Here is a 23,361-nt window from a genome sequence, read left to right on the forward strand (position 1 = left end):
CTTGGCCTCCCAAAGTCCTAGGATTACAGGCATGAGCCACCATGCCTGGCTGGCTTTCTGAATATTTTAAACCCACTGTTAAGACCCACTGCTCAGAAAAAAAGATTCCTTTCAAAATATTGCTACTCATTGACAATGCACTTGGTCTCCATCAGAGCTCTGATGGAGGTGCGCAAGGAGACAAATGTTGTTTACATGCCTGCTAACACAACATCCATTCTGTAGCCCATAGACCGATTTCAATTTTCAAGTCTTTTTTTCTTTTGAAATGGAGTCTCACTCTGTTGCCAAGGCTGGAGTGCAGTGGCGCGATCTCAGCTCACTGCAACCTCCACCACCCGGGTTCAAGTGATTCTCCTGCCTCAGCCTCCCTAGTAGCTGGGATTACAGGCACCCACCACCATGTCTGGCTAATTTTTGTATTTTTAGTAGAGACAAGGTTTCACCATGTTGGCCAGGCTGGTCTCAACCTCCTGATCTCAGGTGATCCGCCTGCCTCCATCTCCCAAAGTGCTGGAATTACAGGTGTGAGCCACCGCACCCTAGTTTTGAGTGTTTGTTACTTTTTATTGTTGTTATCTTGGTTTTAATGTTTAATTGTAAACTTACGTAATTAAAAAAAATTTTTTTTGTATTTTTTAGTAGAGACAGGGTTTCACCATGTTGTCCAGGCTGGTCTCGAACTCTTGACCTCAAATGATACACCCGCCTCAGCCTCCCAAAGTGCTGGGATTATAGGTGTGAGTCACTGAGCCTGGTCTTAACTTTTAATAATAGTTGTCTTTAACAACTGGTTCAAAAAATTCCTGAAAATTTAATAATATACCTGCTTCTAACATACCACATCTGAGGCTCCCCCAGGGCAGGCCCTGTCTTTCCTCATCAAACTGATTTGGGCTCTGCCATCAGGACCTTCTCACTTGCCAAGAGGGGGAGGATAATGTCTGCCCCTTGACCCCAGGGCCTTTCCCAGGCTTGGAGGCGGCACAGTGCCCAACAGCTGCTCTGAGAGGCAGACTGTGTTGAATAATCAGAAAACAGACAGCATGCATGAGCCAAGGTCACTGGTGGGTTCATCCAACCTGCAGTTAGGGGCAGCAGCTGCTCCTGAGACCCCAAGTAGGACCCCTACTCAGAGAACAGCCGCCAACTCTCCCAGACACCTACCCAGACCAGAAACAGGCTCTCTTCGTCTGATCACAGGGCCAGAACTCTCCGTTGGTGCTTCCCTACAGGGCTCTCCCAGCCTCTCAGACACATCAAGAACATGCTATGGGACTGCCTCCCAGACCAGCCCCGATATGCACTCGGCTTATATTCTCTTCTAGGAAGCCTGTGGTCAGGAGGGTTCCGGACTTTGCATGGACCACGTTGTGTGTTTCAGGGTAGGAACTGGCATCCAAAGGGGTCAGGCGGAGGCTTCTACCACCCAGTCGCTGCCCTTGACTCACAATGGAGTCTGGCCTGCACCCTCTCCCCCTTGCTAGGTGGGGCCTTTTGGGGAGTTCCGGGACAGCCTAGTCATGGTCTTTGCCCTTGGGTAAGTGTTGGTGCCATTCCCCATCTCCAGGGGCAGACGCCACACATTGAGACTGTAGAGCGGGGTTGGGGGGCACTCACTGATGAGGGCCGACGCTGTGTCCAGCTTGGGATCATACGGACACTTGCCCTTCCCTGACTCGAGTCGCTCAGGCTCCAAGTAGAAGATGTAATCCTGCAAGGTAGAGCAGGGTTCAGCATGATCCAGGCCAGTCCCTCAGCCAGGAAGTGTAAGGTCACCAGGCTTCCAGGGTGAGAATGAGCCCCCAGGCATACCCTGAGCCCACCCCCTACACTCCCCAGAGCTCCTTGGCCTTAAACTCCATCCAGCCAGGTCTCCCGGGGCAGAGCCATGCTGTGGGCTCCAAGGGAGGTGCTTCCTAGTCCCAGGTCTTAGGGAAGACCTGGGGATCAAGTCTCAAGGGGCCCTGCCTTGGGGGCTATGCGATGGACATGGAGTGGGCTTGTAGGGGCTGAAGCTCCTCCATGCCAACTGGCTCACAAAGACATTGGCCAAGACCCCCTGGACTACAGAGGCACAGCTCTTTGCTGTGGCTGCCTGTCTTGGGTCAAGAAGGAGTTGCAGACCTGGCCAGGGTAGCAGTGACTGGTTAAGGGCCTGGGGTCCTGCCCTTTGCCATCAGGTCTGTCCAGGCCAGAGAGCTCTAAGGTTACTGTATCCTCAGGCTTTGTGTCCTACCTGTAGTCCTCAGGATGGACCCACGGGCCATGACCTTTCTCCTGCCCCTCAGCAGAGCCCCCAGGCTCCACGTCTCCCCAGGGAGCCAGGAGTCAAGGAGTCCAGCCCAGACCACATGGAATTCACAAAGCCCCCCCATGCCTCCCAGCCCAGCCTGGAAGATGCTAGGAGGAAGGCTGGAAAAGGCACTAGGATGGGGTCAGCACATAGGCCACAAGAGAAAGCCAGGCAGAGGGAGGGAAAGGGGCAAGGAGAGAGGAACAGAGGCAGGAGGAGGTGGCAGCAGGTGGCAGGATGGCGATGGGAAGGTGCACACAGGCCTACGTCCAGTTACACTCTGCACACGTGACTTCCTGCACACACAGGGGTGCATACACAGCTCTGAACGTATCACTGCCAGCACACGGAACCCCCTGCTCACACTATGGACACACACACAGAATCCACATGATCCCGCATTTCTGCACTCTCCACCACAAACATGCTCTGTCATTCGCCGGCAGCCCATGCCCCCCTGCCCGCCCCTGCCCAGCCCCAGCTCTCCCAGACCAGACCCAGGTCATGACTAACGGACAGATACCACCCAGGAGAAGAGCGCCCCAAGCACGTGAGTATGCAGGACACCTGTGTCCACAGATGACCCATGGGAGGCATGGGACAAGGACACTTGGGAGTAAGGTGTCAGACTGCACTCATGTGCCACTTTCTACTCTGGGTGCTGAGTGAGGACGGCCCACATCCACACTGTTGTGTGCTCTTGTGTGTCTACACACATGCGTTCTGAGGGCTAAGGCATGGCTGTCCCCAGGGCTCCTGTCTTCCCCACCTGGCGGCTTCATTATTTCTTGCCTGTAGGGGTCACACTGAGGCTCACATGAGTCCAGCTGGGCATGCCTTCTGAGCCTGAGGGCACTTCAGGGGAAGGGGTGGGGACAGGGTGTGGGCACAGAGGTAGAGGGGAGGCCCTGGGGAGGCTGGCCTCAGGTGCAGCCCCAGGGTGAGTTCCGCTCAGAGGCAGTGCTGCCTGGCAAAGGCCTGGAGGGATGAGGCCCACCTGGCGTGGGGCTGTGGGTGTCGGGCGGAGGGCACCATCTGTGGCTCTGCTGCCGCGGCCTCTGACCGCCTGCGTCTGGGTCCATGGTGTGGCCTGAGAAGATGAGGAACAGGGGTTAGAGCTGAGGGTGGCAGGGGCTGGGGGAGCGGGCTCGGGCTGCCAGCCTCTAACACCACACAGGCCAGGAACACACGCGAACACGTGGGACCCCAGAGCACATCTATGCGTGTGCACATACATACACACAGGCTTGGCACACTCCTGCACACACAGGTGCCCCTCAGATCCAGTCACTCTCACACATGCCCTACAAGTTCACGTCAGCTCACACACATGCCCACATGGAAATGGAAAAGGGTGGAAGCAGGCAAGAAGGGGCAGAGCTGGGGAAGGGGCAGCTCCCCACAACCCCGGCCCTGGGGGAAGAAGGCAGCTCTCCCCCAGGCCACATGGTAGAAGCTGACCCAGGTGTCCAGTCTCCTGTTGCAAGGCCCCCACCAGGCCCTCTGACTCAGCCGTGGGGGCACGGTCCACAGGCATAGTCAAGAGAGCTGTTGCCACGTATGGAGCAAGTGCTTACTACGTGCCAGGCACAGTGCTAGGAGCTTTGGGAGCTTTAGCTCACTGCCTCCTCCTCGCACCGACCTGTGAGAAAGGCAGCGGTTAGCCCCATTTTCAAGTGAAGAAACTGAGGCTCAGTGAGGTGAAAGAAGTCACTCACCCAAGATCACAAGGCTTGGAAGTGGCAGGGCTGCAGCTGAAGCCCCTCCTCCCATCAGGACCCTGGGATGCAGCCACCAGTGGGGGAAACACAGGGCCAGGGTGGCTGGGGCTTACCTGGGCACGGCGTCCGCGGTTCACATAGGTGCACATGGGGTTGTAGGCACCTGTCCCGCACACATACAGATGTGTTCGGTTCCAGGGCTGGATGAGCCTGACGAAGTTCCCACACTCGCCCTGGAGCCAGAGGGAAGGGTGCATAGGTGCCCTGCACAGGCCTGCCCCCTCACTGGAGTCACCTGCCCCCCTTCCCACCTGTGGATCCCACCAAACTCACATTGCCATCCTTGCCTGAGAGCACGCATTCCTCAATGCGCTGTGGGGAGGCTGCCCAGTGTATCTGCAGAGAGGGGGGTCAGAGGGTGCAGCCTTCTGGACATGCCCTGAGCCCTGGGGCTCCATGCCCACCCCACGTCCCACATCAGGGTCAGCCCTTACAATGAGGGGCTCGCGGTTGATGTCATGCAGGTCCAGGGACAGCACGTAGTCCTTGCTGCCCACATACATGCGGTCGTGGTCCTCATCCTTGAGCAAGATTCGGTAGTCGGTTGTGTTGAGCAGGAAGTTGAAGAAGTGGGCAGTGCCTGTGGCCTTCAACTCTGCAGGTGGAGGGCAGGGCACCAATCAGGACCTTCAGAACACCATCCAGCCATACCCCCTCTGACAAAGGGGAGACTGAGGCCCTGAGGTTCCCCTCAGGACCCCCACCACACAGTGGTCTTTGTTTTTTTTCTTTTTATGAGATCAAGTCTCACTCTGTTGCCCAGGCCACAGTACAGCAGCGAGACTGCGGCTCACTGCAACCTCCATCTGCTGGGTTCAAGCGATTCTCCTGTCTCAGCTTCCCAAGTAGCTGGGATTACGGGTGTTAGCCACCATACCCAGCTTATTTTTTGTTTGTTTGTTTTTTGAGACAGAGTCTCACTCTGTTGCCCAGGCTAGAGTGTGATGGCACAATCTCGGCTCACTGCAACTTTCGCCTCCCGGGTTCAAGCGATTCTCTTGCCCCAGCCTCCTGAGTAGTTGGGATCACAGGCGCACCCCACCACGCCTGGCTAATTTTTGTAGTTTTAGTAGAGATGGGGTTTCACCATGTTGGTCAGGCTGGTCTCGAACTCCTGACCTCGTGATTCACCCACCTCAGCCTCCCAAAGTGCTGGGATTACAGGTATGAGCCACTGTGCCCAGCTCACACAGTGGTCTTAAACCTCCAGCTTCCCTTCCTGAATCCTTCTCAGCTCCGTCTTCAGTCCCTGACAGACTGGGAGGACAAAGTGGGACAGGTAGGCAGGCCAGGGAAGGCACCACACCCAAAGCTAAACCCCTGATTCATAGACAGCCCTAGCTAGTCTCTGGGACCCAAAGAGAGGGTGGTGGGTGCGGGCCAGGGTACGCAACAGCATCAAAGAGTTTTTGCTCAGGTGGGGGTTAATGCTCCCACGCTCAGGGTGGGGCCAGCTTCACACAGGGGCTTAAAAGGGTTAATGAGCAGATACGGGTGTGGCCGGGTATATCTGGGACAGCCCGCAGACTCTGGCATGGAGCCTGGATGCCCTGTTCTTACCCTGGCTGCCCACCAGGCAGAGGGCACAGCTGGTGCACAGCAAGGTCCTCACTTGGTCTGAAGCAGGTTAGCCAGGAGACCAGAAAGCCCTGCTGGACGTACTGCCCTACAGACCCCAGCTTCCCCCAGATCCTACAAGGCTAATGGTGGAACTCTCAGGCCACCTTGAATGATCCAGGACAGTCATTTCTGAGAAAGAGGCTCTCTCCCTGGTGCTACAACCCTGGGGTCAGGGTTCAACTGGGTCCTCTAGTTTCCTTTTTACATGAGTCCAGCAGCCTTGGCCCTCCAACTCCAGGATGCTGGGGAAAAGTCCTTCCTAAGGATGAAGGACAAGAGGGGGCTCAGCCAGTGACAGACAAAGGACTCCTAGAAGCTTGGGAACCTGCCTCCAAGGGGAGGGAGAGCCGAGGGGTCCCCTTGGCAAGCCCCTTCTCCACCCACCCCCAGCTATCTTTAGCTCAGTAGAAGAGGGAACATTGTAATGAGGATGATGAATATTCACATGCAAAGGGGGCTTAAGATAGCAGCAGAGAGAAGAGCGCATGCGTATATACACATGGCACAGGCATGCACACGGCGCACACATGTCCTGCTACACATGAGGCACTCACCAAGGGGGTCACACATGTCTCATCTCCCCTCCCCAGCTGGTAACCCATTTCACAGGTGGGGCAGTCAAGGGAGAGGCCTGGGCCAGGCCCCAAGGCACCTGGAGGGGGAGAACAGCTAGGATCTGAGGCCGTAGACACAGCCTGAAGGTGGCGCAGAGGTGGGCTGGGGTCAGAGGGTTCCACCAACTGACCCAGAGCCCATGTCTGGTCCCAGGACCTCACTCTGAGAAACTAGCGGGTAAGGAAAGGCCTTGCCCTGCCTGGCCCTGACAATGCGGTGACAAGGGAATGCAGGTGATGACCTTGGTCAACCACTGGGATGCAGGGACGCCGAGGGATCAAAGGACCGATCCTGCCTGGCGATGGCCTCGCCCGCCTGTCCGGCGGCGCCTCTGAAGTCCTGGGCAGGGCGGCCTGGGCACCTGTCCTGCACCTGTTGTTGGGCCACACGGAGTCCGCCGCCTGGCCACTCACCCACAGTAACAACAGGAAAGTAAACATTCCCCCACCCCCAGGGCTGGGAAGTGGCCAGAGAGGAAGTGGGGCTGCCAGTGGAGGCCCCCCAGGCTGGGACAGCCCGCCAGGGGTTATTTATACCCTGGCTGGGGGCATGGCTCGGTCGTGCCCTTACCTGTCCCCTGGGCTAGTGGGCACTTTGAGGGCAATGGCAGGGGGAGGGGGTACAGGCTTAAGTGGGTGCCTTCAGACACAGGCACTCCGGGTAAGGGGAAGCTTCAGCCATCAAGCCCCCAGGAACCCAATCAGCCATAATCCCCCCGCTCCAATCCTGCCCAGCCTTGGGCCTCTACAATCTCAACCCTGCACCATGACTTCCAGAGCCCAAGGCCCAAGTCTGAGTCCCCCACCCTCTCGCAAAGCCCCAGCACTCCCAGGCTCCAGCTGCCTCTGTGAGAAAGGCCGTAGAGAACACTCAGAGGATGAGGAAACTGAGTCCCAGCTTAGGAGCAAGAGATTAGCCTCGACCCTCTCTGCCCCCTGCCCCCAGTCTGCCCCTTAGTGGAGGTGGGGGTGGAGGGAGCCCCTTGCTCAGTTATTAAACACCTGCTGTGCACAAAGCCCTGTGCTCACAATACCAAGGACACAGGGAAGGATGCCAGAGTGCTTGGGGGTGGGATTCCCACCCAGGTCCATGGCTGAAGGAGGGGGAGGCCCAGGGGAAGCCAGTCCTGGTGGTAGAGACTGCTTGCCAGGAGGGCCAGTGCCGGAAGGTGACTCGCTCCCTATAGACAGGGCACATGACTCAGGACCTGCAGGACCCCTCCCAGTGGCCACGGGATATGGCGTCAATGGCTCTGGTGTCACAGGATGTGATGCTTTGATCACTGTGAAAACAGTGTAGGGGGAGAGGGGAACCCCAGGAGGCCGTGCATGGTGGGGAAGGGGTGGGACCCAGGGTCAGGGATCCTTGGCTATGGCTTGAGTTTCTGGGTGAGATTCATGACTTGAGTTGGGGGCACTCTCGCTCTCTGACCCTCATTCTCCAATCTATACCATCTCTCAGGCCCTCCTGGTACCGACACTCAAAGTGACCCTGAGGATCAGTGACCCCGTTCTGATCTCAGAGAGAGGCTCACAGCCTGGCATGCCTCGGGTCTTCCCCCAAACCATCCTTCATGGGTGTCTGCCTTTCAGGGAAAGTAGAGTGGGATGGGGTCCCAAGTCCTTCCCCAAGGAAGCAGGCTTCCAGGTGTCACTACCTTTTGTAGGACATTCACCCCCATTCCCACCCCAGCTACCCCATTTCCTAGTGCTAGACTGGGGAGCAGAGAGGGCTATGAGGCAGGAAGGGGCCTCCTGCGGACTCAGCTCCAGCCTTCCCAACTCCAGGGTGTCCCTACCCCAACCCCAAGCTACAGGAGTAGAGCTAAATCCCAAATCATTCATCCAAACCCAGACTACCAGAGGGGAACCAAGGTGGAGAGGGGTGGGAACTTCCCCGGGTCCCAGAGCAAAGAAGGTGTAAAGTTCCAGCCTTCTCAACCCACAGGTGGACTTCTTATCCCACTCATGCCAGACTGTAGGTGAAAATTGAAACAAGGGGCCCTGTGACAGCCCTGTACTCCCAGCTGCAGACAGGAAGACTGAGGCCCAAAGGAGAGTGGTACTCACCCCAGGTCATAGGGTGAGAGGCAAAACTGCTGTCCTGTCCCCTGCTCCCCACTCCACCATGAGGCAAAGGAACTGGGAGCCTTCATTCTTCCAAGAAGCCTGGGTCAGAGCAGGGGGTGGGCAAGTAGCCCTGTGTATCCTCCTCCAAAACCTGCCGTCAGCAGGGGCCAGATCCTACCAGGCCCCAGCTCCCTTAAGGGACAGGGACTTGGGACAGAAGGAACAAAGGAACCTGGGACCTGAGGTGACATCAGTGGGGGGCAGGACTGATGCAGACCCAGTCTGGTCATATCCTCAGGCCAGTCCCCACATCTGCTCCACCTGTCCCACGCCCGGCTCTGGCAGCAGGAGCGCCATGCCTCCTCGAATGCCATGGCAACGTTGAGGGAGGGGCTGGGCACGATCAAGGGTTCTATGGGGATCAGGACTCCAGCCCGGATAAGCTTTGACCTTAGGGGAAGGAAGGGTGCTGTGCCTGGGTGCTGTCCCCTGGGAAGGGCTCCCCACCCCCATACTCTCACCCAGGCTGGGCACAGGTTGGGAGGGGTGACATCCGGGAAAGATTTTCCCGTCATTGGGAAGGAAGAGCCTTTTCTGGCATCAGACACCTCATTTCCGCAGCCATTCCTGGCCTCCAGGACTCTCTCGTGGCCGTCAAGCACTTGGGGTCCTGGCCCAAAGCAGCCTGGCGCAGGTCCAGAGGCGGGACCTTCTCAGGGCACAGGGGGCTGGGTCCTGGGGGACCCCTGGTCCCTCATCTCTGGGAAGCAGCTGGTGACGCCTTACTTTAAAGGTGGGGGCAGGTGAGGACAGGCACTGAGGAGGCGTGTCCATAGCCCTTACCCGAAGACCCCAAGTGGGCAGCCCCTACTCCTTGCTGCTGGTCTCCAGGACATCAGGTCTGTGTCCAATGAGGCATGGGCTGCTGCAAAAAAGGGGTCTTGAAGCAAAGGTGGGCAGCCCGCCCCCTTGGTTATAGCCCCACAAAGCAGCAGGCCCTGACTGACAGCATCACCTCCCCCAGCAGTGATGGGGACTGGGGGTGATAGACAGATCCCTGCAGCCTAGCTCAGACCTCTGACCTCTAGTGAGCCAGTACAGCCCTAATCCCTGAGCTGAAGAGAGATGGGACTGGGGGCCAAGGGGAGGCCCAGGCCTGGGTCTTTGTCAGTGTTTCATTCACCAGAAAGACAGACCTCCTGACCTTCTGAGGAGGGAAACTGAGGTAGCCAAGGCTATGGTAGCAGTGGCAGCAAGAGGCGTGGCAGGGCCCAGGTGGTTCCTACTGGATACTCCCACAGGATCCAGGAAGGGGTGGCCCCAGCCCTTTTATCACTCCCCTAAAGCTGTGAGGAGCCCCAGAGGAAGGCCTGGGGACTGGGCTGGCCCTCTGGCTCTCAGCCTAATCCTCTTTTAATGAGCGGCCAGCCGGAAGGCCTCAGCCCATGGCCACAGACCTACAACCCCGGGAACCCCAGCCAAGCTAAGTGGGGAGGGCAGAGAGGCCCAGATGCCTTTGCACGTACCTTCCCCCTGCTTGGCACACCCACTGACACCCCAATGACACCCTGATCAGGCCAACCCAGGGCCCAGCATGTGCAGAGATACACCCAAGTGACACCTGCCTTGTGCTCCCACAGACCCACTCTTGGGCACTTACTATTTGTTCAAGCCCAGGTCCCACATGGGGTTGGGCAGGGGAGCCTGATCTGGGGTAGCTCCCTCAGTTCCCCCTTTTCCCCCCATGCTCTGGATGGGAACCCTAGAAGCCAGACCCCAGTTGCACCCTCCCCGGGGAGAGGTTCCAGGTTCCTCTGACCCTAAGCCCCTCGAGATCTGCGCCCCCATACCATCTCTAGCCAGGCTTTCCAGATTGGAGACGCAGAGGGCCTCCCTAGGAGCTACCCACACCAACCCCCACTTCCCCCCAGGTAGGTGAGCCAGGTCGGTGCCAACAAAACCAATTACAGCCACTCTCACCCAATTAGCAACTAATTATGGTCTAGTAGTCCATTCAACATAATTAACATGTAAATGACTCTGCATGTTTTTATTCAATAATCGCTCTGACTGAATTTAATTTAAATGTCTGAACTGGGGACCCAGTTACCGTATTTCACCACCTAGAGCTGCCACTCTAGGAAATGCAGTGGGAAATGTTGGCTCCTTCAGGGCAGAGGGACCCCAAAGCCAGAGGCCAAGGGGACAGACGCCACTGGCTGTGGCAAGGGTGGAGATGGTTATGGTCTCTGTATCCCTGACACATCTATCCCAGGGGTGCAGGGAGTTGGTGAGGTCAGAAGAGCCCCAGAGGGACCCTCAAGATGGGAAATCCCCTGGAACAAGGGGCTCCTTTGCAAGGGCTGCTGTAAACATCCCAGCTGTTCAGTAAACACCATACAGGGGTAAGAGCCCAGCTGGGCCAAAACGCCACTGTATACTTCCCTCCCATTTCAGTGACTGAAGGCTGGGGGCAGGGGGCTGGGGCCAGCAGGTCCAGGCATGCTGTTCCCACGCCCGTTCCGCCCCAGCGCTCACCTACTCCGCCCAGGACAGGATAGGCTGAGGGCACAGCTCAGCCTCAAACCAGGAAAAGCCAGAAGTGATGGAGCAGCAGGATCACTCCCTGACTCGCCAGCCCAGAACCAGGGGTCCACGCCTCATCCCCGACCTTCTGTCCCAAAAGATGGGGGCTCTCTGGCCTCAGCACCTCCACTGAACCCTGCCTTCGCCATGGTCCCATGCACCTGACCATCCTAGGCCTGGGCTAGTAGTTCCAGAGGCCTAGACGTCCCACTTGGAACTTAACAGCGTGCATGGTTGCCTGTGAGAACACATTTGGGCATTCACCAGCCGGGCAAGTCAGGGCTCCGGCTCAGCTTTGGAAGGACACTGTGATCAAGACCTGGCCCTGAGCAGGGGGTGGGAGGAGGTGACCAGACAAGCAGATCACACAGGAATGTGCCCCAAGAAGTAGGAACGGGGTGGAAAGAGGGGCTTGCTCTGAAGGGGAGGGCTGCACTGATCCATTTCTCAGGTGGGGAGAGTGAAAAGGCCATTCAGTGAGTGCCTCCAGTTTCAGAGACCCCCGGGGGGCCCACCCCCTCCTCCCACATTCCAGACCTGGCCCGGAAACCCCTCACTCCTTCCTCCACCACCTCCTCCTCCCCATGACTGCAAAAGACAACAAACTCTCCATGGCTCATTTACTCTGATAAATCACCCAGACAGACAGGCCAGGATGGGACCAACAGGCTGGTGGGTGTCAAGACCCTCCCCCTGTCCTGGGCCCAGCCCCCATCTCTACGGCCTTCCTCGGATTCCTGCGGTCCCTGCAGCCCCTTCACATCACCCAGCCAGAGATTTCCAGGATGTTCCAGACAGTCTTAGCCCCTCCCCAACATTTTGATGGGGAAACCGAGGTACAGGGCAGACAGGTGCGTGCTTGGGGTCAGCCTTGGAGGATGCAGTGAGGCTGGGTTAGGACCTCAGCAGGACTCAGCCGGTAGCCAGTCAAGGGCAGGCAGTGAGCACGCCGCACAGGCCTTGGGTCCAGCCAGGACAGCGCTGATAAAAATGGCAGTACAGGCAGCCCCGGGAGAGGCCCCCTGAAGTGCTACCCACTCAGCCTTGGGGCTGTAGAAGCCAAAGGGCTCCCAAATTCTAGCTGCTCCGCCAATTGTAGTGTATGACCCTTAGAAGGCAACCGTGTTGGCTGAACAGCAGATACATGAGGCAGTGAACTCTGGCTGGGGGGAAATGAGGGCATCAGCACCGAGCCCCAAGTGGGAAGGAACAAGGCTCTTGGCTGGGTACAGAGACGTCCGAGGAAAGAGCATGTCCGGGTAGGAAGCCAAGAGGGGTGGCAAAGGGAGGGGTGGAGGCAAGGGGGAGTAGGGAGAGGAAGGAAGGAAGAAGAGTGGGGGAAGGGGGATCCGGAGCTGAGGCTTCCTGATCCCTGGAGGGGCCGGTTGCTTTGCGTCTGTCTTTGCCCTGCAGAGATGCACCAGATAGCCAGTGCTCCCCTCAGCCCGGTGAGAGTGCCAGAAGTCAGCCCAGCCCGTCAGCCTAGATGAGCCCTGCTCCTTCCCCAACAGGCTAGCCCCCCAATCCTAGGCCAGCAGCCACTGCCCAGACCCCATTCTTTGCTGGGTCAGGACTGGTGGTCAGGGACTGGAGCCCAGGAGGCCTCCACCCTCTCCCTGGGGCTGCCCAGCAGCCTGGGTTGGGGGCTGTAGGCCTGCCAAGCTCTGGCACCCACGTGAGCTAGGCTTTGGATTCAGACCATAGCCTTCTGGCATCCAGGCCTCTGGCAAAGGCCCTCTTGCTATTTCTAAGAAAAATGCAGCAGGAATCCTCTCTGCTTCTCCAAAGTTCCCAGGGCTCCTTGAGGCGGGGCTCAGATTCCCAGGATAGCACCAGGCCAAGCCAGGCAAGCATGCTTTCTGCCCAGCCCTGCAGATGCCTGAGTGAGCAGCCCAGGTCTGGTCACCCCTAGCACACACGGCAGGAGCTGAAGCAGCATTCACAGAAGGAGTTATTGCAGCCAACTGTGCACCCCAACCAGGCCTTGGAGCCAGTCTCTAGGGAGCTACTTCCAAGGCATCACTCCCGCCAAATGCATCCATATCACTGGAATTTTTCCACAATACATATTTAGTACCCCTGCCATGAGGAAAAAGAACTTAAAAACCAGAAACAGAAAGTATAACTCCACATCTTTGTCCCAAAAGCAAGACTGCATCTAGCATCTGTCCTCTTCCCCAGGTGCTGCACCACATGCACCCTCCCTGTGCTCCGGTTCTTCCCTCCCCCGCAACCTCCCCTCCCCTGCTCGAGATGCAGCCTCCTCCATGAAACCTGCCCAGATACCCATCGTAGGAATTTTCCTCCTCCTGACCCTATTCTATCCACCCCACAGGGCTCAGGGTCCTTCCTGGAATCATTTCCAAATACCATCTCCCTTACCAAAAGTTAGAATTCTGGAGGAAGGGGTGAGGTAGTCCGGGACTCCTTGGGGCATGCCCCTGGACCTGCCCTCACCTGCCTACCAGCCTCAGGATCGCTCCTGGTGACTGAGATTTCTTCCACAGTGACCATACTCACACAGCTAATCCTCCTGACAACACAATGAGGCCAGTATTGTTCTTACTCCCATTTTCCAGAAAAGGCAGTGGGAACACGGAATGACGTTGACCTAGCAAGGTCTACCAGCGGCCAGGATGCAAGCAAGACAGTCTGAGCCCTCATGATGCTGCTTCCACAGGGCCACTGCCATTCCCACCTTACACAGGAGAAACCAGGGCTCAGAGAGGCTAAGCCACTTGACTGAACTTACACAGCTAACACTGGTAGAACTGGGTTTTGCCTTTAAGACCAGCCAGCTCAACCACGACCACCACCACTTCTGCATTACACCAAATTTAAGCACCCCACTCTCCTGAGTGAGGAGATGGAGGTCTCCCAGGAGTCAAGGACCAGGTACCCATGGCCCTAAAGCCACCTTCTGAGCTATTAGCACCTCTGGAGGGGTCAAGGGGCCGGAGGTGCATACACACAGGTGCAGACAGCCAAGAGCCCACTCTGAGGTTCACTGTCTCCCAAGCTGCAAGGTGAAAGATGCCTTTATGGGCTGGGGTGAGATTTTTATCTTGGCGGTTTCTCTTTAAATTCTTTACGATTACGAAGCAGTGGGGGCTGCCAAGGAACATGATTTACTCCTTGAGCATGCACCAGCTCCTCGCTTAGTGCCAAGGGAAGCTGGAGCCAGGGAGGGAGGGGCAGGCATCATGCCAGGGAACCAGAGACAAGGCCTGTGCTGTGGAGGCCCAGCCAGTGGCGGTCCCATCTGAAGCTCCACTGGATCTGGAAGGCCACATCTGAAAGCCCCAGCCCCTGGCCTGGCTGACCCAGGCTGGGCGTCAGGCAGGTTCTCAGGCAAGCACAAGGACCCTATCTCCATTCTCTCCAAAGACCAATTCCTCGCCAATTGGGGGATGGGCAGCTTCCAGGACCTCCCAACTCCAAAGCGGCTACTTCCAAATCTCTCAGGAGTAAGGCAGCTCCCATTTCCAGAAAACTGAAACTCCAGATCTGGGCTCAAGGGATCTGGGCTCAAGTTCATGCTTTGAGTCTTCCTTCCTCATCATCCTGGAACACCCACCCTCCCTGGCTTGTGAGCTCCAACCCCCACTGTAGCTGACAGAGCCTCCTGACTCCCGCCCAGCTCCCTGGTGCCACATTGGCCTCAAAGCTCCTGGGCCTCCTCCCCATCCTCCCCCACCAAAACCCATGCCTTGCTCTGGCTGGCCAAGGAGCCCCTGGGGGACAAGGGTGGATCCTCTAGCTCTCCAGCCCCACCCCTACTCCTGCACCAGGCCTGAGGGCTAAGGCCCCATCAAGGCTTGCTAGAGGCACCTCAACTCACATCAACTCCTGAGCGGAAGTCAATGGGCTGTGACCCTTCTAATCTCTAATCTTATCATCTCCAAACCTGACAACCTTGGTCCTCTGATGCCACATGCAAATGATGTGAGCAGTGGCACTGTTCTGGGCCATTGGCCCAGAGGGCCCAAACTCCAGGCTGCTCTGGAATAGGAGCCCTTTCCTCTCTTAGGCCCTGGTGTTCCCATCTCTGACATGAGAGGCTTTGCTAGGGACCCTGCTCGCTGGAAGGGCTGGAGTGATGGAGGGCCGGATTTATAGGCTGGAAATAAGCAAACCCCAATTCTGTTGCTTCAGCAGACAGAGGGCATGGGGAGCCTGCCCAATGCAACCCCAGCCCTTTCTTTGGGAAACAAGGCTAGGAAGGCTAAACCAGAACTGCAGAATACTGGAATCTTCCTTGTTCCTAGCTCATGCGAAGGGTCTGTGCCTCCAGCACCACCACCATCCCTGCCCTCCACTGTCAGTCCTGGGACAGACTCAGGCATCAGGCAGAGCCAGGCTCCATCTCAGTCCTGCTCCTGAGTGACCTGGGAAGCTGCTCGGCTCCTGCAAGCCTCCTTCCTCACAGGAAACCTAGGCAGACCCTCCTCAGGCCTTGGAGGGACCATTGCTTGGTTATCCTCGTGGGCTCCTACTACTATTTCGATTATGTTCATCTTTCCTGACCTCCCCTGGCAGGGTGACCTTCTGCTCCCTCTCCCTACTCCTGCCTCAGCTTCCCTAGCAGCACAACCATCTCATGTCATCACAGGGTCCTTCTACCCCACCAAGCATCTCTTGGCCCCAATCCCTGGCCAAACCCAGCCCAGGCAGCAGCAGTGTGTCGTGGGGTAGCTTCCTAGGAAAAAGTAAACACTCCCCAGGCTGAACAAAGGGCCTGGCAGGGCCCTCACACCTCCCTGCTGCTGCCACAGAAGGAGGTGGTGCCCCAGAGCCTGGGTCATCTCAGGGTGGCGGAAGGAAGAGCTTTTTCTCTAAGACCTGGCAGTGATTCTGGGGTGAAGGGGACTCCAGGCCCAGGCATGGATGGGTGAAGGAGGGAGGGTCTGTCCAGGCTTTCAGCCCAGACTCCACTCTCTCAAGAGTGAGGAATGGCCGGGCGCGGTGGCTCAAGCCTGTAATCCCAGCACTTTGGGAGGCTGAGACGGGCGGATCACAAGGTCAGGAGATCGAGACCATCCTGGCTAACACGGTGAAACCCCGTCTCTACTAAAAAATACAAAAAACTAGCCGGGTGAGGTGGCGGGTGCCTGTAGTCCCAGCTACTCGGAGGCTGAGGCAGGAGAATGGCGTAAACCTGGGAGGCAGAGCTTGCAGTGAGCTGAGATCCGGCCACTGCACTCCAGCCTGGGCGACAGAGCAAGACTCCGTCTCAAAAAAAAAAAAAAAAAGAGTGAGGAATGAACAAACCCCTCACCTGCTCCTGGAAATCTTTTCCATTTGACCCTCACTTCTGCCTGATCTTGGCTGTGCTGCTGAAACCCAGAAGCTGGGCCATAGGAGTCCCCTAATCTGAGGGAACCCTGGGCTGCGTGACCCTCACACCCTCCTGGCTCTAGACCTGGCTGGGGTGCCCCGGCGGATGGGCGGGCAGCAAACCCAAGCCTGGCCCAGTTCCTGCCTTTGTTCCTTTATCTACCCTGGGCAGTATGGCCCCTTATGCCAGCACCTCCAGTTTGGAGGGTCCAGCCCTACCCAGGCGGGAACTGGCACCTCCCCACTGCAGCAGGATCCAGGGCAGGGCAGGGAGTGCCCAGCCTGAGCTCCTGAGGCCTGGGGTGTCAACTGCCGTGTCTATCCAAGGCACAGATGAAATAACTATGACATGGAGCCACAGTGACCAGCAGTGCTTCTGAGAGTAACCTTCTCTGTGCCACCCACGTGTACCCTGGGAGGAAGATGGTGGGAGCCGTTTCTTGAAGTGTTGGTCTCCATTCTCACTCCACACACACTTGGTGAGGGCCTGCTCCTCACTGAGGGCCACTTCATGTGTGCATAACCAGGCTGAGACCACCCAGTGTGTGGGGATACACAGGGCCTGGTACATAGCAGGTGCTGGGCTCCTAGGTGGCCATTGCTTTTTCTGCCAGCTTGACTGTGAGCACCCCATCTTGTTCACCACAAAGTCCCCAGCACTCAGCACAGGGCCTGCCATACAGTAGGAAGTGACGTCTAAGCACAAAATTAGGACACGAGGCCAGGTCGGAACAGGGAAGGTCATTCAGGGCAGGGGAACCTGCCTGTGCAAAGGCACAGGGGCCCTGGGATGGGTGGCCCCAGGCATGCTGCAGCCCCACCCCAGGCAGCCAGGACAAGCAGCACCCAGGCTGGCTGCCAGCGAGCTCAGCTTTTAGTCACTGCGGGTGTCGGCTTCAGAGCTAATTGAGAGGGAATCGACCCAACGCAATGTGGGCACCGACAAGGCCAGGACACCAGGGTTCTATTTCTGGCTTTGCCTCTGCCTCTTGCCTGACCTTGACCCAGCCCTTGCCTGAGCCTCAGTTTTTCTCTTTGGAAAACAGGAACAAAAGCCTTTGCCCCTGGAGGTCCAGGGAGGCTTAGAAGAGCATGCGGAAGACCTCTCTCTGTCTTGCCCCTCCTGCTTGCTTGCATGCATGACAACAAAAACAACACCCAGAGTGGATGCAAGGTCCCGGGGGTGTGGAGACCAAGCCACCACTCCCTTCCACTATTGGGGGAGAAGACACTCTACTCCCACTGCCAGACCCTGGGCCAGGGAGGGGGCCGGGGGAACTGGCCCCTTCAAGATTTATTAATCTGCTCTGAAGAATTCCACCAGGGAAGGGTGGAGGTATCAGCAGATAAATATCTCACCTTCCTGGGGCGGGGAAGGGGGCTGCTTTTCAGCCCAAACAAATTAACTCTTCTCGGCCCATTTCTCAGGCCCTGCAGGGGACTCCTTCCAGGCACAGCCTCAGAAATTCCAGGAGCTGGTGACTGGGAAGAGGGATGATAAGCAGCTTACTCCCCCACTCCTCCCTTCAAGGGCCAGGGTGGGACGAAGCCAGGGGAGGGGCCCTGCTGGGGGACATGGTGAGGTGGGGGCTGGGCCTCCGCCAAGCCCAAGGAAGGAAAGGTCACCACAGCCTTTCACCCCAATATAGCTGCCCGGAAATCTGGCCAGCCAGGGCTGAGTCGACCCCACCCAGGGCAGGCGGCTGGATGAAGTTACCTCTGGCCAGAGGAGGGCCAAGGCTGAGAACTCCCAATGACCCCAGGTCCCCCAGGCCCCAGCATGGCCACTGCCCCTAACCCTGGGCCCAGGGTAGACTCTTCAGACGACACACACCCTTGAGGAAGTGGCTCTCAAGTGAGCCATCTGTACACCCATGTGTGTACCATGGGCATGCACCTGCCCAGTGGGTTAAGTGCAATGGTGATGGAACGGGCGACCAGCCTCTCACTCTGCAGACCCCAGCCCATCACTGAAACCTCCCAGTGACTTCTCATCAAAGTGCTCACTGGAGCTCAGGAGCTCAGGCCCTAACAGTAGCACGTGCTCTGCCTGAACCCACCGGTGGCCTCCCTGACAGTCACAGCCAACAGTCCCCTCCCAGATTCTAGGAACCCTTCCAACTTGGAGACCATAGGAAGGCTCCTCGAGCATCCACACCCCAAGAGAGCAGGTCCTGCTCTTCCAGAGGCTCCAGTGTCTGCCCAACTGCCTGACCTTCCACCCCAGGGGCTGCTCAGGGCAGGACCAGATGCATAGCAGTGGCAAGGAGGGGCCGCAGCAGACACAAGTTTGGAAGGAGTGACATTGCCACCTCTCCAATTATCATACAGAGAGACATGCCCTACAGACCCCAGGCCACCCAGCTCAGGAACCCACAGTCTGACTCCGGAAGATGCCCAGACTCTGGACTCTTTTGCTGAGTGTCTACGTGGGTCAGTTCTCCAGCCTTTCTCAGCAAGTCACCACCTCCCTAGTCCCTCTTCTCCCCCACAACCTATGTGGCTGTACAATTTGTCCTGGTTTTGTCCTGACCCACCCTCTCTCTCGTGTGCAGAGGAGCCAAGCACTATTGTAAAGAGAGGATGATTTCTGGGGAAGAACAAAACAGCTTCTTACCTTTGAATGAGAGCCGGACCCGGGGTGTGGCTGGGAAGTGGTCCTGGGTGGGGAAGGCTGGCCAGGCCCCAGTCAGTAGGCAAGCCCAGAGAAGAAGACCGGCGACAAGCATTGTGGGAGGGGCCTAGGGCCCAGGAGGCAGGCTCCACTCTCTAGACACCTGGGAAGGGGAAAAAAAGATTGGAATGTGTGAGGCAGACGGGGGAGTCTGACCCTATCAACATTTCCCTTGTTCATTTTCTATCCAAGGTGAACAAAGAGGTTGATGGGTACCTCCACGCTTCCACCCCCAGCCTGGGGCCATGAATGCCCCTGTGTGCACACCTCATATGCGTTGTTTGGCCTGCCTTTGTCTGGGGAGATAGTACCAATGGGCCCCAGCCTGGGGTCCCCAGAACTGATGGGGGCTGCTAGAGACTCAAACCCTACCCCTCATAGCATGCTGAATTCCATTCACAGGGCCCAGCCCAACCAGGTGATCTTAGTGCTCTTTCCAGCTCCCAGCATGCTTTCTCCTTTCTCCCCTGCATCCACGCCCAATAAAATGGGTTACTCCTTCTCCCTCCCACCTGGAGGAATGGGGGAACAGATGGGGTGCATCCCTGCCTGCTCCAGCCACAGGTCTTCTCCCAGTACAGAGAAACGTGGACCTGATTATTGTGGTAGAGGGGAGGCACAGGAGAGAGTGGGGGAATGAAACACATGTGGACAGCCCAAGATGGAAGAGAGGGAGCACCAGTCAGAAAAGGAAAGGTAGAGAATGGCAGAGTCCACTTTTACTAAAATCAAAGCAGGAGAGACCCAGGTCAGACAGGCAGAAGGACTTCCTGCCAGGGAAAACTTCCAGCTCCGCCTCTAGAGGGCAAAGAAGGGAAGATAGGATGGCCAGTGGGCCTGGGGCTAGATCTGGGCCAGCGGCATTGCCCCCTTCAGAATCTCCCACAGCCCCAGCAGGTCCAAGTTTCAATACTGTTTTTCAAATATTGTCTCCCCAGGCAGGCTGGCTGTTGGGTAAACGCAGCCCAGCACCAGTTGTCAGAACATATTGCTCCCTCCCGGCACAAACCAGCGCCAACTCCTACCATCCCCCCCAACCGGATGCACTGCGGGTGGGGGCATCCAGACTGAAAACGTGGGCCCCATCCCCCAGATCTACCCTGTGTACTCCCTTCTTCCATGGCAGGCAGGACCCCAGGCCCATCTCTAGAACACTGGGATGGGAGTTGGCAGTACTATGGCCTGGGACTCCGCTGCCATAGCTGCTCAATGCTGAGGCAAGGCCCTGGCTCCAGTCTGACTCTGAGGCCCCACTCATCAGACCCTGATGACATCCCTAGGCCCACCTCCCCCTGCCCTTGCCTCTCCTGCCAGGGCAAACCACTCATGGCTCCTCAGACAGGAAGTGCAGCTTCAGCCTCTTGGCCCACTCCTTATGCAGTGCCCTCTGTGTGTATGTTCTCTCCTGAGGGCCTGGCACGCCCGCTTATGGTCCTTCCAGATCCCCCATCACATATGCTCCCTCCTGGGGAGGCTGACTGGGGGACGGGGGAATCAGAACCAGCCCCTTCCCAGGTCTGGGAGGCACAAAGCTAGTGCTGACTGAATGGCAGGATCTGAGAAATGGGGGCAGGTGGGAGAAATGGCTGTGCAGAGGCCGGGCGCGGTGGCTCAAGCCTGTAATCCCAGCACTTTGGGAGGCCGAGACGGGCGGATCACGAGGTCAGGAGATCGAGACCATCCTGGCTAACACGGTGAAACCCCGTCTCTACTAAAAAATACAAAAAACTAGCCGGGCGACGTGGCGGGCGCCTGTAGTCCCAGCTATTCGGGAGGCTGAGGCAGGAGAATGGCGTAAACCCGGAAGGCGGAGCTTGCAGTGAGCTGCGATCCGGCCACTGCACTCCAGCCTGGGCGGCAAAAAAAAAAAAAAAAGAAATGGCTGTGCAGCCACCGTCACCCTCAAGGTGCACCTGGGAGGCCCTGATAACAGTTGTGGATATGCACACGTTCACACTTGCAGGCCCACACATGTCCTTACAAGCATGAGTTTGCTCAAGAACTTGACCTGCTAGTGGGGTGGGGCTCAGGGGAGCTGGGAGATACTGTCCTGGTGCAAGATGCTGTCTGAGTCCCTCAGGGAGCTTCAAGATACTATGTATCCGGGGCTTGTGTCAACCTGCCTCCCGCCTCCCCCCTCCCCATGACCTCATTTTTTCCTGCATCCATGTTCATGGTGACGAAGTCAGTGTCACCAAGGACAGGATTGGAGTCACCCAATGTGTTCAGATAGGTGGGGAGTCTTTCTACTGGGTCCCTACAGGGACTTCCCATCCAAATGCTTTGGCCCTTTAAAGAAGTGAATGGGGGGGTGCTCAAGTCTGCTGGGGCCTCAGTCTCAAGTCCAGCCCCCCTCTTGGGCAGCCTGGCAGGTGGGGGAAAGAAGGAGAGGGAAGGAAGAAAAGGAGAAGAAGGACAGAGAGGGAAAGGGAGGGCATTCCCACAGTGCCTTCCCCTCTGCCAGTCCCGAGATGCCTGTCATCCAGCCCCAGTCCCAGAAAAGCCCCCAAGTCACACCAAGCCCAGGTCAGTGGACAGAGGAGGAACAGCCACCGCCACCTGGGAGCCCACCAGGAGGAAAGCAGGGAAGGAGGGAAAAAAGCTGGTGGGAGGGAGCAAGGGAGGGAGGCAGGCGGGAGGGAGGAGGAGAGAGGGAGGAGAGAGGGAGGGACGGAGGAGAGACGCTTGAACAAAGAAACGTGGAGCTGGGGCTGGCAAGGGGTGCAGGGAAGAGGCGGCCAGAGGAAGGAGTCCGGTGGCACCTGGGGCGGGACAGGGGGCCAGGTGGTCAAACTGTCCAGCCGGATCCAGACCACCCAGGCTTGGAGTTTGGGGTGGGGGTGGACAGCCTGCCTCCAGGAAGGGAGGTTGGCTCCTCGGAGCTGAGGACTGCCTGGATGGAAGGGAGGCAGGAACAGGGTCCGTGGGGGAACATGAGCAGATTATCAACAGCACCCCACCCACTACCCAGCCCCTCAGATTCCCTCCCCCACTTCAACAAGAGCTCTATCTCCTTCTTGGCTCCTCAGCTTCCCCATCCCCCAACACCTCAAGGACCAGGAAGCAGAGCCACCCCAGCATAGCTGGGACTGAAACCCCCCTTTTGTGGCCAGGGTTTCCCAGTCAAGGTCACCTGAGCCTGGCTCCATCCTCCCCCCAAGGTATGCTGAGCAGAGAGTGGCTGAGGCTGGGCTACCACCTTCTCTCTGGCCCCTGCTTTCTCTCCAGCCCCCACCTCCCCACTTCCGGGCCTGGCTCCTTCGGAGCTGAGGGGGAGCAGCAGGAGTAGGCGTGCCTGTGCCCCCGCCTGCCTAGACACTATACCCTACGGGGTCCTGGCACACCCCCTGGGTAGCCTGGGAAGAGGCCTCAACCCCCTGGACTGAGATGAGGCTCCCAACCCCTGGGTGCAGTTTTCCCTTCTCTGCAACTAGGATAACAACTACTGGGAGACTATCTGGGTGAATTCAGGAGGACAGAGGTCCCCAACCTGGCCCAGCTTCAGGGTGGACATACTGGTGTCTTTGGTTGGAGTGTCCCTTACCTCCCCCAAGCAGTAATGTTCTGGTGGCAAAACACAGCTATCTCAAGAATTAGGAGTTATTTATCTAGTGGGGGCCCCAGCCCCAGCTCCAGCCAACTCCTGCCAGAACTGCCTCATTCCTAGGCCACTTCGATACCCTCCTGTCCCATCTGCTGGGGCAAGCCCACCAAGCCCCCGCCATCCCCTGCCCACTTCACCACTGGGACCCCTGGTTCAAACTAGGAATTGACCGCAGGCTCTCCAAGCTCACCTACACCCTACATACAGCCGTGCCCCTAATCCAGGCAGTACTCTGCTGTAAAAGCAAACCCAAGGTGGCAGCTGGCAGTCAAGGGGCTGGCACAATGCTGGGAGAAATGCCTCAGGACTGGCGGTCCTCCCACCCTGCTGATCTGGGAGACCCCCCACGTGGGGACTGCCAGTATAGCGCTTCCCTTCGGGCTGACCAGTCCTCAAGTAGAGACACTGAGGTCGGGCAGGCGCACCAATGGGGAAGAGCGCTGCCTCAGGCGTTAATGGGAGAGAGAGCTGAGGCAGGCGAAGGGTGATCGGAACTCCCGCTCCAGAAGCGTGAAGGTGGGGGTGTATGAAAGCACCCACCCAGAACCTTGCAGGAAAAAGTTGCTTTGCACATTGGTGACCCCGCAGGCCACATCATCTACACATCCATACGCCGCCCCGTAGGTAAGGGGTCCGGGCCGCCAGGACAGGTAAGAATCCCACCCCAGCCTTGTCGCCCCTATGTCCGCGGGCAGCCCCCCGGCTCGACGAGCCCCGCTCCCCGACACTTCTGCGGAGTTGCAGTGCCGCGGGTCCCAGAGGGATCGCGGGGTGGCCCG

The 23,361-nt window shown here is 57.8% G+C and overlaps 1 protein-coding gene across 2 annotated transcripts in view; it reads right to left on the bottom strand.

Annotated features, from left to right (window-relative positions):
- SEMA3F (sema domain, immunoglobulin domain (Ig), short basic domain, secreted, (semaphorin) 3F) overlaps positions 1 to 23,361 on the bottom strand; it is a 35,196-nt gene extending 11,835 nt beyond the window's left edge. Inside the window, exons 1-7 of one of the 2 annotated variants that reach the window (XM_011939049.1) lie at positions 23,123 to 23,361; positions 18,922 to 19,081; positions 4,512 to 4,672; positions 4,351 to 4,413; positions 4,131 to 4,250; positions 3,294 to 3,386; positions 1,621 to 1,714 (exon numbers count right to left, since the gene is read on the bottom strand). In XM_011939049.1, the coding sequence (XP_011794439.1) occupies positions 1,621 to 1,714; positions 3,294 to 3,386; positions 4,131 to 4,250; positions 4,351 to 4,413; positions 4,512 to 4,672; positions 18,922 to 19,033 (643 nt within the window). In that variant the 5' untranslated portion in view covers positions 19,034 to 19,081; positions 23,123 to 23,361. Of the gene's footprint in view, positions 1 to 1,620; positions 1,715 to 3,293; positions 3,387 to 4,130; positions 4,251 to 4,350; positions 4,414 to 4,511; positions 4,673 to 18,921; positions 19,082 to 19,393; positions 19,665 to 23,122 lie in introns of those variants that run through there. The other variant, XM_011939050.1, reaches the window with a different exon arrangement.

The sequence above is a fragment of the Colobus angolensis genome, unplaced genomic scaffold (genome assembly GCF_000951035.1).
Source record: "Colobus angolensis palliatus isolate OR3802 unplaced genomic scaffold, Cang.pa_1.0 Scaffold18, whole genome shotgun sequence".
Lineage (NCBI taxonomy): Eukaryota > Metazoa > Chordata > Mammalia > Primates > Cercopithecidae > Colobus > Colobus angolensis.